This window comes from Coregonus lavaretus, assembly GCF_964263955.1.
Source record: "Coregonus lavaretus genome assembly, contig: HAP1_SCAFFOLD_653, whole genome shotgun sequence".
Lineage (NCBI taxonomy): Eukaryota > Metazoa > Chordata > Actinopteri > Salmoniformes > Salmonidae > Coregonus > Coregonus lavaretus.
Window position 1 is genome coordinate 8,577 of NW_028156650.1, and position 15,111 is coordinate 23,687.

A 15,111-nucleotide genomic window follows, 5' to 3' on the forward strand; every position below is an offset into this window, starting at 1 on the left:
AAGAAGTTACAGGTCTTTGAGAGCCAGAAATCTTGCTTGTTTGTAGGTGACCAAATACTTATTTTCCACCATAATTTGCAAATAAATTCATTAAAAATCCTACAATGTGATTTTCTGGATTTTTTCTCTCTCAATTTGTCTGTCATAGTTGACGTGTACCTATGATGAAAATTACAGGCCTCGCTCATCTTTTTAAGTGGGAGAACTTGCACAATTGGTGGCTGACTAAATACTTTTTTTCCCCACTGTAGATTGACACACCGGTGTGTCAATCAGCTCTAGGGGGTTAATGTAATAACTTGCCGGATAACGTAATAAAATGTTGAATGGTTAAAGTAATAACTTTTTCTGCTTAATGTAATAAGTTATTATGCTTTCCGGTGGTTATTATGTTATCAGGTGAGTAACAACTTTTTTGAAGAATAACATATAACTTCAACCGTTCATGTAATAACATACCCAAATCAATGTTATTATGTACCATTATGTACCCAGCATGAGACACATGGATACAACATTTTGACTGAGTCTGAAGGAAGGTCCTGTTTTATCCAGAGTTTTTAACAAGAAAATGACAGTTAACATTTGATCATTAGTTGATCATTAGTGGATCAAAATGGATCTATTTTCATACATTCTGAGTAAGTCTGCAGTGACAACAGTTTTGACAGAGTTTGGTGAAGGCACAGGAGGCAAAGATAAGATTGCAACACAAGAAACCTCTCTTCCTGTTTTTGTTCTTGCTGACTTCTTTAAAACCAACACCGTTGAGTAACACATTGAGACATCAAACTGTCAAACATGTTTCATTTTCCTTATTCAGTTAATCAGTCTGAAATGTGTACCATAGCCATATTTTATGTATTACTGGTGATTGACATAAATGACATGTCTAAATAGCATGCAACAATCAAACATTCAGAATAATGCTTCTCATCAACAGGCCCTTGGTCAGCCATGGTGATAACATGATAGAATAATGTCACATATTCCCTCAGGACCACATCATATGAAGGGGGTAGACATTACACCTTTATGAAACCAGTCATAACCCCTTCATTAGTGTTGCAGTATCATTCACCACAACTGTCATAGCACATGTATTCAACATCATCCCTAAGGAATTTTCCAAATAAAAGTCCCTTCGAATAGCTCTTTATTTATCAGTACAATGGAAATGAGTATTATTACTGTCATAGCACCCAACCCCCTTGACACGCTATTTACACAACAGTCTGGGAACACTGGGTAAGCCTCAGAGCATTACCCAGGTAGCATTAGCAATTTAGGCATTTATTTGCCTTGTAAAAGGCTACAATGGCAGAGGTGTTGGAACCACACCTCGGTGTAAGTAGTGTATTTCATATACTCAAGCTAGCTGTACTTGATGATTGAACTTGTTTGGCACAATTGAACTAACGGAACAGTCCCAAAAGTGCAAAAAACATACATCCGGCACTCCAGGCAGGCTCAAGCAAACGCTCAAAATATTTGAACGATTTAAAATACTATTTGAACCCAGGTCTGGATAACACCAGTGCAATTGGTGTCATTTTAACATCTTAATGGATGTGTTCTGACCATAGTTTCCTCCCTCCTTTCCTCTCGTCCTCAGGTCACCCTGTCCCTCTCTCTGGGTGGGGAACGTTACCGTGGACCTCACTGAGAAACACACGTGGGACCTCTTCATACCTCTATATCTATATATATCTCCATGTCCACTGCTTAGGCTTATCTTGCTGTGACTTTTTTTGTTTCTTACATGGTGTGGTGTGATAATCATCAAGTAACATAACATTAACACGTGAAATGGTTCACTCAAAATGGCCGTCGGTCCACCATTCTAATCATTTGACATTTATGGAAAAGGGAATCATCATTCTTTTACATTCTAATTCTATGTTCTGTACTGTAAATGTGGGGAAATAGAGAGTATCAGAGTTCTACATTCTAATTCTATGTTCTGTACTGCAGGTGTGGGGAGATAGAGAGTATCAGTGTTCTACATGAGAGATTTTGTGCCTTCATCAACTTCAAGAATGCCAACATGGCCGCTCTCGCCTTGGAGAAAAGAAAAAAATAATCACCATCAAAATACGTCAGTTTAAGATAGAGATTTTCTGGCATTGGATGCATCTCAAGTCAACTCATCAGCCGATGTCGCACTACCGCATCTGCAGTGAAAGGTGGCAGAGCTAGAGTGGTGTTTGTGAGACCATGAGACATCCCAAAAATTGCTTGTACTTTTGTGACTACAATTTTGATTCCATTATATTTTTGTGACTATGCTATTGGTTCCATTGTACTTTTGGGACTATGCTATTGGTTCCATTGTACTTTTGGGACTATAATTTTGGTTCCATTGTACTTTTCTGACTATGCTATTGGTTCCATTGTACTTTTGGGACTATGCTATTGGTTCGATGGTACTTTTGGGACTATGCTTTTGCGTCCATTGTATTTTTCGGATATGCTTTTGGTTCCATTGTACTTTTGGGACTATCATTTTGGTTACATTGTACTTTTAGGAACACATTTATTTACCCCGCTTGAGTCGATTGACGCAAAATCAAACAGCTAAATGATCTATAGTATGACCATCTTAAAACAATTCCATATGTCAGATTAGAATGAACCTTTATTTAACCAGGCAAGTCAATTAGGAACAAATTGTTATTAACAATGACAGCGAGGCTAAAGGCCTCCTGTGGGGACGGGGGCAAAAATAAGTATGACTAAAGGTAGACAGACAGAAGACACTGGCAACAGCACAAATACAACAGCAGACAAACAGTGTGTGTGTGTGTGTGTGTGTGTGTGTGTGTGTGTGTGTGTGTGTGTGTGTGTATGCGTGTGTGTGTGTGTGTAGGCATGTGTGTGGTGTAAAACAACAGGCTTCCTTACATAAGGCAATGCAAACTAGTGACATGGGGTGACAACTAGAAACAGATACATGTCTCAACAACCTGTTCATCTATTTGTCCTTTGAACTCCTCCAGGGACACCAGGTCCTGGAGTTTTAGGTTGGCTTGGAGGGAATTCCAAGATCAGGGGGCTGAGTAATGTAAGGACCTTTTTCCATGCTTGGTTCTAATTTTCGGGACTGTTAGCATAAAACAAGATTGAGATCTGATCTTGTATGTGTTCTCATTTCGTGCTAGAATAGAGGATAGATAAAATGGCAGTTTTCCTTAAATGGCCTTATGAATAAGAATGTACAGTGGGGGAAAAAAAGTATTTAGTCAGCCACCAATTGTGCATGTTCTCCCACTTAAAAAGATGAGAGAGGCCTGTAATTTTCATCATAGGTACACGTCAACTATGACAGACAAATTGAGGAAAAAAATTCCTGAAAATCACATTGTAGGATTTTTTATGAATTTATTTGCAAATTATGGTGGAAAATAAGTATTTGGTCACCTACAAACAAGCAAGATTTCTGGCTCTCACAGACCTGTAACTTCTTCTTTAAGAGGCACCTCTGTCCTCCACTCGTTACCTGTATTAATGGCACCTGTTTGAACTTGTTATCAGTATAAAAGATACCTGTCCACAACCTCAAACAGTCACACTCCAAACTCCACTATGGCCAAGACCAAAGAGCTGTCAAAGGACACCAGAAACAAAATTGTAGACCTGCACCAGGCTGGGAAGACTGAATCTGCAATAAGAAATCAACTGTGGGAGCAATTATTAGGAAATGGAAGACATACAAGACCACTGATAATCTCCCTCGATCTGGGGCTCCACGCAAGATCTCACCCCGTGGGATCAAAATGATCACAAGAACGGTGATCAAAAATCCCAGAACCACACGGGGGGACCTAGTGAATGACCTGCAGAGAGCTGGGACCAAAATAACAAAGCCTACCATCAGTAACACACTACGCCGCCAGGGACTCAAATCCTGCAGTGCCAGACATGTCCCCCTGCTTAAGCCAGTACATGTCCAGGCCCGTCTGAAGTTTGCTAGAGTGCATTTGGATGATCCAGAAGAGGATTGGGAGAATGTCATATGGTCAGATGAAACCAAAATAGAACTTTTTGGACAGTGCAGGCTGTTTGTCCTCCTGTCCATCAGCATGAAGAATACCAGGCTGATGATCAGGTACCCAGACCTCTGGATGCAGAGAACCCCTCCCTCTCCTCAGAGAACCAACCATATAGGCCTCAACACCTCCTCAGCCTCCCAGTACGCCACCACAGGGTAAGAACATTTGTCTGTCTGTCAAAACATCAACTATCATTTATAAACATATTTAAGCATTTATAATGGGATAATTATGAGTTATTCTAAAGTGTTACCAATCAACTCATATCAACTTTTGAAATGTACAAAAGGACAGACAAATGACGGAAGGAGCACAGGCAGGTGCTTGTGTTTTCATACTGTGTGTGTGTGTCTCTCTCTCCCTCCCAGGCCCAGGAGGATGGCTCCCATCAATGGTGATGAGTGTTTCTTCTAGAGGATATAATTTTTTAGACCAGATGGAAGAGTGCCTCCTATATGGATTTATTTTAAGAAGGTCATACCAAGGATAATTTAGCTATTTGATTTTGAATTTTAAGAAACCTTATCTCTGAGAGATATAAGAAAGATCAGGATATTGTAATTAGATTTTTACATGTATTTCAACCCGTATTTTTGGCACTGAACAGTCTGCATACTGTATATACTTCCATATTTTTTTTCAACTGGTACCGGGACCTTCAGACGAGTCTTGTGAGGCCTGTGGGCTTCCTAGAGCAAAACAACCGACACGTACGTGTTTGTGAGTCTCACCTTTCCATATATTAGCCCAAACTGTTCGGATGCTACAGACAGAAGTTGGCAGATTGACTGTACCGACTTCAGACGAGTCCCAAAACGCTTGTGGGGGTTGTAGAGTAAAATCTTATGAGAAGACCGATTTTCGGGATGTCTCATGGTCTGACAAACACCGCTCTAGCTCTGTCACCTTTCACTGCAGATGCAGAAGTGCGACATAGGTGGACGCGGTGGATTGAGACGTATCTAATGCAAAACAACCAGATATCTCTAGCTTCAACTGACAGATTTGTATGGGGATTTTTATGTTATGCTAATGTAATTTATGCGGGGGTGTGGACATCGACCTTAAGGGGTTAACATGGTTCTGTATTAAAGAAATATGGAAATGGGGGACATTTTGTCCATTTTAGAAATGTGGGGCCCACTCTAATACAGTAACCTCCCTTCTCTGACGTGCTGTTCTGGTCCTCATGCATGTTAATGACTTAAAGAGGAAGGAAAGGACAGTTCTGCATCAGCTACTTGTGCCCTGACTACTTTAAATATGTATCAACCACAGAACTGACACTTACTAGCAGTTCCCACACACTGCCAGTTAGTTGACACACTGTACAATACCTCTCTCCTTCACTTCACTCTGTAAGTATGCTTGACAATATCTTGAAATATAGTTTTGGGTTATTTGTTTTTAGCCATAAATCATATACTTGAGGGTAATGTATAATTAGACACGCAAACAAACATTTGAATCCCTGCTCAGTGTAACTGCTGTGTGTGTCTGTGTGTGTGTGTCAGTCACTTGCTGTTTATCCTCACAGCTTGGGGATAGGAGCTATCATTGAACCTGGTGGTCAGTCTTTAGGCTGCTGTACAGCTTGATGGACCGTAGAGGATTGAACATTTATCCACCTATATTTGGGGTTCTGAGAATAAAACAGCTTCAGAACAATCAATGTAGAAATATGTGTTTACAGTACTACAGATCTGTTCAATAAGTGAATGTTGTTGTTGTTGTTGTTGATGATGATGTCTTTATTGTATACATTAGGAAATTGTTTTTGCATCATACAACATGTCATCTTAAATAGACAGATGTAGACAGACATGCAACAAGTCACACACATTACATACATAGTACAGTAGACTTACATACAGACAGTATTCACAAAGACCAATCACATGTTATGTTATTGTTATTATTATTATTTAATGTTTTAGTCATAAATCACATGTTGCGACTTACTGAATCATTTTACTTTTTGTTTTGTTTTGAGCTGTGTTTTGGTTGTTACATCAGTGCCAGTATTCATTAAGTGTCTCAGTGTAGGAGTGCTGATGTAGGATCAGGTCTCCCTGGTCCATATAATAATCTAAAAAGTTACATTGATCCTAGATCAGCACTCCTGGTATACTCAGAGACACTTTGTGAATAGTTCAATGTATCAGGTGTACTTATTCACCAGCTATAGAGTGAGTTGTTGTTTATGTTTCTAAGACTGCAGGGTGGGTGATGCAACAATGGCCTTGAGAACAGCAGGAAGTGTGTTGGTGGTCTTTCTCTGGTCTGTAGCAGGTATGGTCTCATTCTTATCTTTTAGTTGCTCTGTTTAACAATCTACAGACATTTCTAAAAGGATAAGAATCATAATGTTATTCTGGTGTGTTCTGTTAGGTGTCTCCACTTCACATTAAATAGTTATCTTTCACACCGCAGTGAGTGATGGTTAGGTCCATTCACACTTCAGCACATCAGCAGCAGTAGCAGAATTAGAATGTTGTCAACCACCAGCAGGGTTTGGGTCAATTCCATTTCAATTCAGGAAGTAGACTGAAATTCAAATTCCAATTATTTTCAATGCTTTTCAATTAGGAACATTTGGAAGAATTGGAATTGGAATTTGGTTTACTTTCTGAATTGACTGGAATTTAAACAGGATTGACCATAACACTGCTTTTTACGTCCATGATGAATATTGAAATTAATACTAGAATTACACTATAAATACAAAAGTATGTGGATTTGGCTAGTTCAGCCACACCAGTTGCTGACAGGTGTATGAAATCGAGCATACAGCCATGCAATCTACATAGACAAACATTAGCAGTAAAATGGCCTTACTGAAGAGCTCAGTGACTTTCAACGTTCCACCATCATAGGATGCCACCTTTCCAACAAGTCACTTCGTCAAATTTCTGCACTGCCAGAGCTTCCCCGGTCCACTGTGCTGTTATTGTGAAGTGGAAACGTCTAGGAGCAATAACGTCTCAGCCTCGAAATGGTAGGCCACACAATCTCACAGTGAACGGGACCACTGGGGGCTGAAGTCATCTGTCCTCGGTTGCAACACTCACTACAGAGTTCCAAACTACCTCCGGAAGCTTCATGAAATGTGTTTCCATGGCCGAGCAGCCGCACACAAGCCTAAGATCACCATGCGCAATGCCAAACGTAGGCTGGGGTGGTGTAAAGCTCACCGCCATTGGACTCTGGAGCAGTGGAAACTAGTTCTCTGGAGTGATGAATCACACTTCACCATCTGACAGTCCGACGGACAAATCTGGGTTTGGTGGATGCCAGGAGAACGCTACCTGCCCCAATGCGTAGTTCCAACTTTAAAGTTTGGTGGAGGAGGAATAATGGTTTGGGCTAGGCCCCTTAGTTGAAGGGAAATCTTAACGCTACAGCATACAATGACATTCTAGACTATTCTGTGCTTCTATCTGTGGCAACAATTTGGAAAAGGCCCTTTCTTGTCTCAGCATGACAATGTCCCCGTGCACAAAGCGAGGTCCATACAGAAATGGTTTGTCGAGATCGATGTGGAAGAACTTGACTGGCCTGCATCGATCCCTGACCTCAACCCCATTGAACACCTTTGGGATGAATTGGAACACCGACTGCGAGCCAGGCCTAATTGCCCAACATCAGTGCCCGACCTCACTAATGCTCTTGTGGCTGAATGGAAGCAAGTCCCCACAGCAATGTTCCAACATCTAGTGGAAATCCTTCTCGGAAGAGTGAAGGCTGTTATAGCAGCAAAGGGGGGACCAACTCCAAATAAATGGCCATGATTTTGGAATGAGATGTCAGACATGCAGGTCTCCACATACTTTTGGCCGTGTAGTGTGTATAAGGGAATGTACATTTGTGTAGATGGGTTCTACAGTATCCTGCACATTTTTACATGTATTTGGATATAATATTGTCATGTCTGTTTGTTTATGTACTTGACACCACAAATGAAGTTCTCTTATGGTTATGATTTATACTGAAACTACTTGACATGGCACTGTGTTTCAGGTGTTCTAGGGCAAAATACTATGAGGAGTGTCTGTACCTTAAAGGGGTCATCAGTGGACCTGCGCTGTCCTGTAACATATCCCCGTTGGACCCAAGTCACAGAGAAAATCTGGTTTAACCAATGGTTGAATGGTAAGCCTTATGATCTGAGATTGGACCCTAAATATGAAGGTCGTGTGGAGTACCATGGAACTACAGAGAAGGACTGCATCCTGAGAATCACAGACCTGAGAGAGAGTGACAAAGCAACATATCGCTTCAGATATAAAACAGACAACTCAGAATGGAAAGATGGCTCACATGGATTCACTCTCAGTCTCACAGGTATTACATAAATAGTATAGTACAACAAGTTATTTATTACATGTTCTATGAGAACAGTGAAATGGTGGTAACTGACAGACAATGTTGTTGTTTTCATACCCTCTCCCTTTAGATCTAAAGGTGGAGGAGACATGGATATATTCCAAGACACTGACCTGTAGCACCACCTGTCCTCTGACTGGTAACCCCACCTACATCTGGTACAAGAACGGACATAATCTAGATGAGAGCACCTCCCCCCAGTACAAATACTCAGTCTCCAGTAACAATGCAGGCAGCTACTCCTGTGCTGTAAAAGGCCATGAGGTTCTCCGCTCTCCTGCAGTCTGTGAGTGGAAATACAAACAAGTGTGGATTCAAACACAGTGTTTAACTCTACCAATACCAACAGCTAAAATGGTTATGATTTATACTGAAACTACTTGAAATTAACACTTTCCTTCTTTACTTGACACCCAAAGAAACAAGACATGAAACGTTAAAACTATTAACAGATAGCCTCTTTATTTTTCAGGTGTTCGTGATGAGAACTGCTGGAGTGTGACTTACACCAACAGAAGAATCTGTGTCTTAAAGAACTCCACAGTGGACATATCCTGCTCTTACACTCATCCCAGTAGTTATATAGAAGGAGGTTCATTCTGGTTTACACAAAAAGACCCTGTAGATCTCAGTTCATACTCAGAGTATGCAGGTCGTGTGAGGTACAACAGGAACACAGAGAATCACCACACCATGATAATCACAGACCTGACAGAGAATGACTCGGCTGAATACAAATTCAGATTACTAACAACAGATGAGGGGAGATTTTCTGGAATTCCTGGTGTGATCTTGACTGTCACAGGTAATACTCTACATACAGTTACTACTGTAATAGTACAAGTCTAATCACATCACACGCCTGTCTGGAGTCAAATATGACTTAAGTTTCCTCTTAGGTATCCTGTTGGAGATGGATAATACTTCTGTGTCAGAGGGGGAGAGAGTCACACTGAGATGTAGAACCAAATGTCCTGTCGGTCTCAACCCCACCTACATCTGGTACAAGAACGGACAACGGCTGACCAACCCAATCAGCAGTTATAACAGCCTGATCCTAGACCCAGTCTGCAGTGAGGATGCAGGGAACTACTCCTGTGCTCTAGAAGGCTTTGAGAGAATCCGCTCTCCAGAAGAGCCTCTCACTGTCAGATGTGAGTACATGGGGTTTTGATATACCTAGAGTAAAAGTCATTGATATCATCGCTCTAATACATGGTTCTACATGTCAGTGTAATATACTAATCTATAGTAATTTACATAATCTCCATGTGCATTTCATGTTATATGAGTTCCTTTTTTATCCATCATCTTCAACACCAGATGGCCCAAAAAGCACCTCAGTGTCAGTCAGTCCCTCTGGTGAAATAGTGGAGGGCAGTTCAGTGACTCTGACCTGCAGCAGTGATTCCAACCCACCTGTGGACAAATACACCTGGTACAAGAAGAATGGAGTCTACTATCCATCAACCACCTATATGACTGCAGGACCACATCTTGTCTTCAATCAAATCAAGTCATCAGTCACGGGACAGTACTACTGTGAGGTCTATAATGGGATTAAGACAGGGAGGTCTGAGTATATCAACGTCAATGTGAAATGTGAGTAAAGTACAGCTCAGCATCAAATGTGTTCCTGTTAATGTTTTGTGTAAGTGGATTCTATTTTTTATAGTCTGGTTTTACAGATTTTGATATATGTCATGTGAAGTTGTAATTGCACCATTATAATCCTCGGACAAATTCTACTTTACCAGACGCTCCGAAGAACACCTCAGTGTTAGTCAGTCCCTCTGGTGGAATAGTGGAGGGCAGTTCAGTGACTCTGACCTGCAGCAGTGATGCCAACCCACCTGTGGACAAATACACCTGGTACAAGAAGACCATTACCTCACCTAAAGCATCAGGACAGAGTTACAGCATCGCTAACATCAGCTCTGAGGACAGTGGAGAATACTACTGTGAGGTTGAAAATAAATATGGACATCCCAACTCTTCTTCTATGTTTGTTGACGTTCAGTGTACGTACACCTAACCTCATCTTTTGATCAGAGGATCACATTTAAATTAATATTTCAATCACATGTCCAAGTTTCATGATGCTACTCATGTAAAACAGTTTTTTTAAAACACTGTTGTTACATGTTGTCCACCAGATGGCCCAAAGAACACCTCAGTGTCAGTCAGTCCCTCTGGTGAAATAGTGGAGGGCAGTTCAGTGACTCTGACCTGCAGCAGTGATGCCAACCCACCTGTGGACAAATACACCTGGTACAAGAAGAACGTCACCTCACCAAAAGCATCAGGACAGAGTTACAGCATCACTAACATCAGCTCTGAGGACAGTGGAGAATACTACTGTGAGGCCCGGAATAAAATAGCATCTAAGAACTCTACAGCTCAGATGATCATTGTAGCAGGTAAAGTTCCATGTTCAATACTTCAATGCAAAATGACAAGTTTCAAGCTAATCTTAATCATTGTGTTTTGACTGATTACACTTTGGTTTATAATTATGTGTTAGCTTATGAGATCCCTTGACAAGTATTATAAGATCCCCTAGTATTAACATGTATTGTATTGATATTCTGTATTATGTTAGTTTTTAGATTATAAGAACATGCCATGTACTCTTATCATCCATATTTTATTATAGGGAAACAAACCTCAGTAATGACTGCAGCTGTAGGAATCATAGTTGTTGTTCTGGTTCTCATCCTCTGTCTCTCTGGACTCATGTGGTTCAGGTGAGTGAAAATGCATATTTTTTTCTATAATTTCACTTTAGTAACTTCATTGATTGATTGATTGATTTCTTCATACATTCATTCATGTGTAAAACAGGAAGAAGGCCTCCAAATCCACCTCTGACACAAGAGACCCAAGTGATATAGCAGACGATGGACAGGTGAGTCTTTTGGAATCAGAAGATGACTGTGATGTCTGTGTATTCTTTGTGGAACATTTCTACTCCTCATGTTGTCTGTCCTCTCACCCCATCAGGGAGACTCTAGTCCAGTTTATGACAACATCTCAGGCATGGCCATGACCCCTACTGCAGCACAGACAGCAGCCACCGTAGACCAGGATGATGTTCACTACGCCAGCGTCCACTTCTCTCACTCCAAAAACCAGGAAGTGTCTCTGTACTCAACCGTCCAGAAACAGAAACAAGACGAAGATGTCCAATACGCTGTTGTGAAATTGAATCGCCCCAGTTCTGCCACCAAGTGAGCATATTCTGCCATTACAGCAACATAGAACCAATACTAGAACATTGGAAACACACAGCATTTAAGGATACGTTTGTTTGTTTACAACCAAATCTGGATGTCCAGGGGGTTGGAAAGTAGATTCTTATTTACTGCATTTCTATACAATTAAAACACTTTAAAATGTTATTTGGAAAACAGCAAAAACAAGCAAAAATTACCCCAGCCGTTATCACCTTGGCTGCTGTAGGTTCATTCACCTCAGTCCATCTACAAACACATAGCCTATTAGCTATACAGTTGTAATGTTATACCCCTGAAAGGGAGGAAATATGGGAGATGATTCACACTGACATGCAGCATCAGCAACAAAACAAAAACGTGTGACATTTTTATAACTGTATTGTTCGCATGTTGATAGCATTTTAATGTATGCCTATAGGGAAGATAGGCCAAGTGGAGATATTCATATTGAAACATATCTTTTTTTATGTTCCTAAATTGTTTGATCAGACCCCAAGTTTGGGAACCACTGTAAAAACCTCTCTCTCTGCTTGCTTCCTCTCTCTCTCTGTCTCCTCTACTTCTACCTGCATGCATTGCAGCCTGCCTCAGCCTCTCCAATGAGCACCACATCACTGTCTGTCTCAGTAGCCTAGATTAGTAGTGTTTGGTTTTCTCCTGCTGAGGTAGGCTCCGTTTAACATTAGATTCTTACTTCATCCTTCTAGACCTGACTGACTGTAGACAAGGCAGGAGTCGCGGGACGGTTTTAAAATGGCCTTTTGTCCAGCATCTTGCAAACACACTGTCAGCAGAGCAACCTGCGGCCTGGGGTAGTTCGTTTCACGTCGCCCTCGGCAAGTGCCACGAGAAGGGGAATTAGCCGTTTGAGAGAGTGGTGAATGTGCTGATAAAATTAGGGAGGCATATCTGGGGGATGCCAGAGATCATAACAAACAAACCACTGTTCATGATTCCACTCATTCACAAAGAGGCAGGCGCAATTAGTCAGATCAAGAAAATAAGCGTTCTGAGCTTTGACCAACGCTGGGAGCAATATTTAGATGTTGATCCGTTGTTCATTTTCTTTACTGTGTACAGTATTTGTATTAGGCTATTATGATTATTTTCAAATTAGAAAAACATTAACGACCTCTGTGTCCTCAAACGTAGTAACGGCCATGTGCTCATTGGAGGAGTAGACAATGATGATGTCATGAGTGATGCATATTGTGCATTAAGGTCATTCATGCCTCAACACCAGAAACAGGACGAGGATGTGCAATAAACTGCTGTGAAATGTAACCGCCCCACTGCTGCCACCTGGTGAGCATATTCTGCCATTAAGGTCACTAATTTGCTGCTGCTTATTGTAGATATCATCAATAGGCAAAACAGTTGACCCCTAGTGACCACTACTGATGTCATTTCCTTAAACTATGGACCCAACAATGGACATCTGAAGACAATTATTATGACATGTCTATAATGAGGGAGTGATGTGATGATGGTTTTGATGAACAGTTCGGATGAGTTCCAAATGGCACCCTATTTCCTATTTAGTGCACTACTTTTATCCTGAGCCCATAGGCCCTGGTGAAAGATAGTGCTTTATAAAGGGTATAGGGTGCCACCATTTGGAACACAACTTTTGTTTCATTTCTGTTTCTCTCTCTTCAGACCCGCAGCACAAGCAGCTGAGGAGTACTCCTCTGTTCTCTACAGTACAGTCAGCAAACCCAGAACCAAGAAGACCTGAACACAACAAACCCAGAACCAAGAAGACCTGAACACAACAAACACAGAACTAAGAAGACCTGAACACAACAAACTCAGAACCAAGAAGCAAGAAGACCTGAACACAACGAACCCAGAAACAAGAAGACCTGAACACAACAAACTCAGAACCAAGAAGCAAGAAGACCTGAACACAACAAACACAGAACTAAGAAGACCTGAACACAACAAACACAGAACTAAGAAGACCTGAACACAACAAACTCAGAACCAAGAAGCAAGAAGACCTGAACACAACGAACCCAGAAACAAGAAGACCTGAACACAACAAACACAGAACCAAGAAGACCTGAACACAACAAACCCAGAACCAAGAAGACCTGAACACAACAAACACAGAACCAAGAAGACCTGAACACAACAAACACAGAACCAAGAAGACCTGAACACAACAAACACAGAACCAAGAAGACCTGAACATAACAAAGCAAGAACCAAGTAGACCTGAACACAACAAACCCAGAACCAAGAAGACCTGAACACAACAAACACAGAACCAAGAAGACCTGAACACAACAAGTTTCACAAAAACCTTGTAGTGTACAGCGCATTCGGAAAGTATTCAGACCCCTTGACTTTGTTCACATTTTTGTTACAGCCTTATTCTAAAATGTATTAAATAAAAATTATAAATACATCTACACACAATACCCCATAATGACTAAGTGAAAACAGGTTTTCAGTCATTTTTGCAAATGTATTAAAAATAAAAACAGAAATACCTTATTTACATAAATATTCAGACCCTTTGCTATGAGACTAGAAATGGAGCTCAGGTGCATCCTGTTTCCATTGATCATACTTGAGATGTTTCTACAATGTGATGGAGTCCAAAACTAGGCCTCACACCTCTATTCTCCTACTATCATATTGCTATCAGATCCAGAATGTTTTCCATAGCTTTAACTTTTGAGTAAATGTGGAGTTGAATTCTCTTTCCTTGTAATGATAATTATGTATATTGATGATAAATGGGATAGATTATGCTTCTGCTATTTTTCTATGGGGTTTTGACATTTCCAGATTTTTTAATTACCTAATGTACTTTTCTCAGTGACTGATATTGATAAAATTGATAACAGCCTTTTAATGTGTACAATCTTGGACCAAGTTTATCTTGATGTGTTAAAATGATTTACTTTGTATTGCTGTCAGACATTATTGAGTAATGGCATTTATGAGAAGGAATATTAATACCATAATCACGCTTGTTTTATTGTAATGCATTATTACCTATTTTAGATGAAGTGTGATTCAGTGTAATGTATGCATCATGTTGTAAATAAGCTCAAAGCTAAAGACAATACATACTAATGTTTTTTCTTTTAAATATTGCAGGTTATCCTGTCATTCTATATCGTCTGTTACCTTAAAATAAAACAAAAAAGAAACAGAAGTTAAACATCTTTCCACAGTACTGTAGACAGTTATTATAATATCGTATGACATCATTGGTTGTCAAGCATGTAAATGTGGCCGCGTTCGACATTGCAGCCGACTTTAAAGGCGAGTCGAGACTGACTGATCTACAAATAATATGAGGTAGTTATTTGTCATGCAAGGTGATTTGTAGATCAGTCAGTCAGTCACAATTTACCCATGACACGTCACAGTTTCGATGCTCTAGAATACAGCCTCTGTGAATGAGGAAGCAAGCCATC

At 40.5% G+C, this 15,111-nt stretch overlaps 1 protein-coding gene across 1 annotated transcript; it reads left to right on the forward strand.

Moving 5' to 3' along the window:
- Positions 1 to 9,351: 9,351 nt before the first annotated feature.
- LOC311126119 (B-cell receptor CD22-like) lies at positions 9,352 to 13,716 on the forward strand (the record flags this gene model as incomplete). Its single annotated transcript, XM_084200140.1, has 8 exons — positions 9,352 to 9,592; positions 9,762 to 10,040; positions 10,196 to 10,399; positions 10,595 to 10,858; positions 11,095 to 11,185; positions 11,283 to 11,346; positions 11,442 to 11,668; positions 13,334 to 13,716. The coding sequence occupies 8 exons, from the start codon at positions 9,352 to 9,354 to the stop codon at positions 13,410 to 13,412; spliced, it is 1,449 nt and encodes a 482-aa protein (XP_084056266.1). The 3' UTR covers positions 13,413 to 13,716.
- Between the last annotated feature and the right edge of the window lie 1,395 nt (positions 13,717 to 15,111).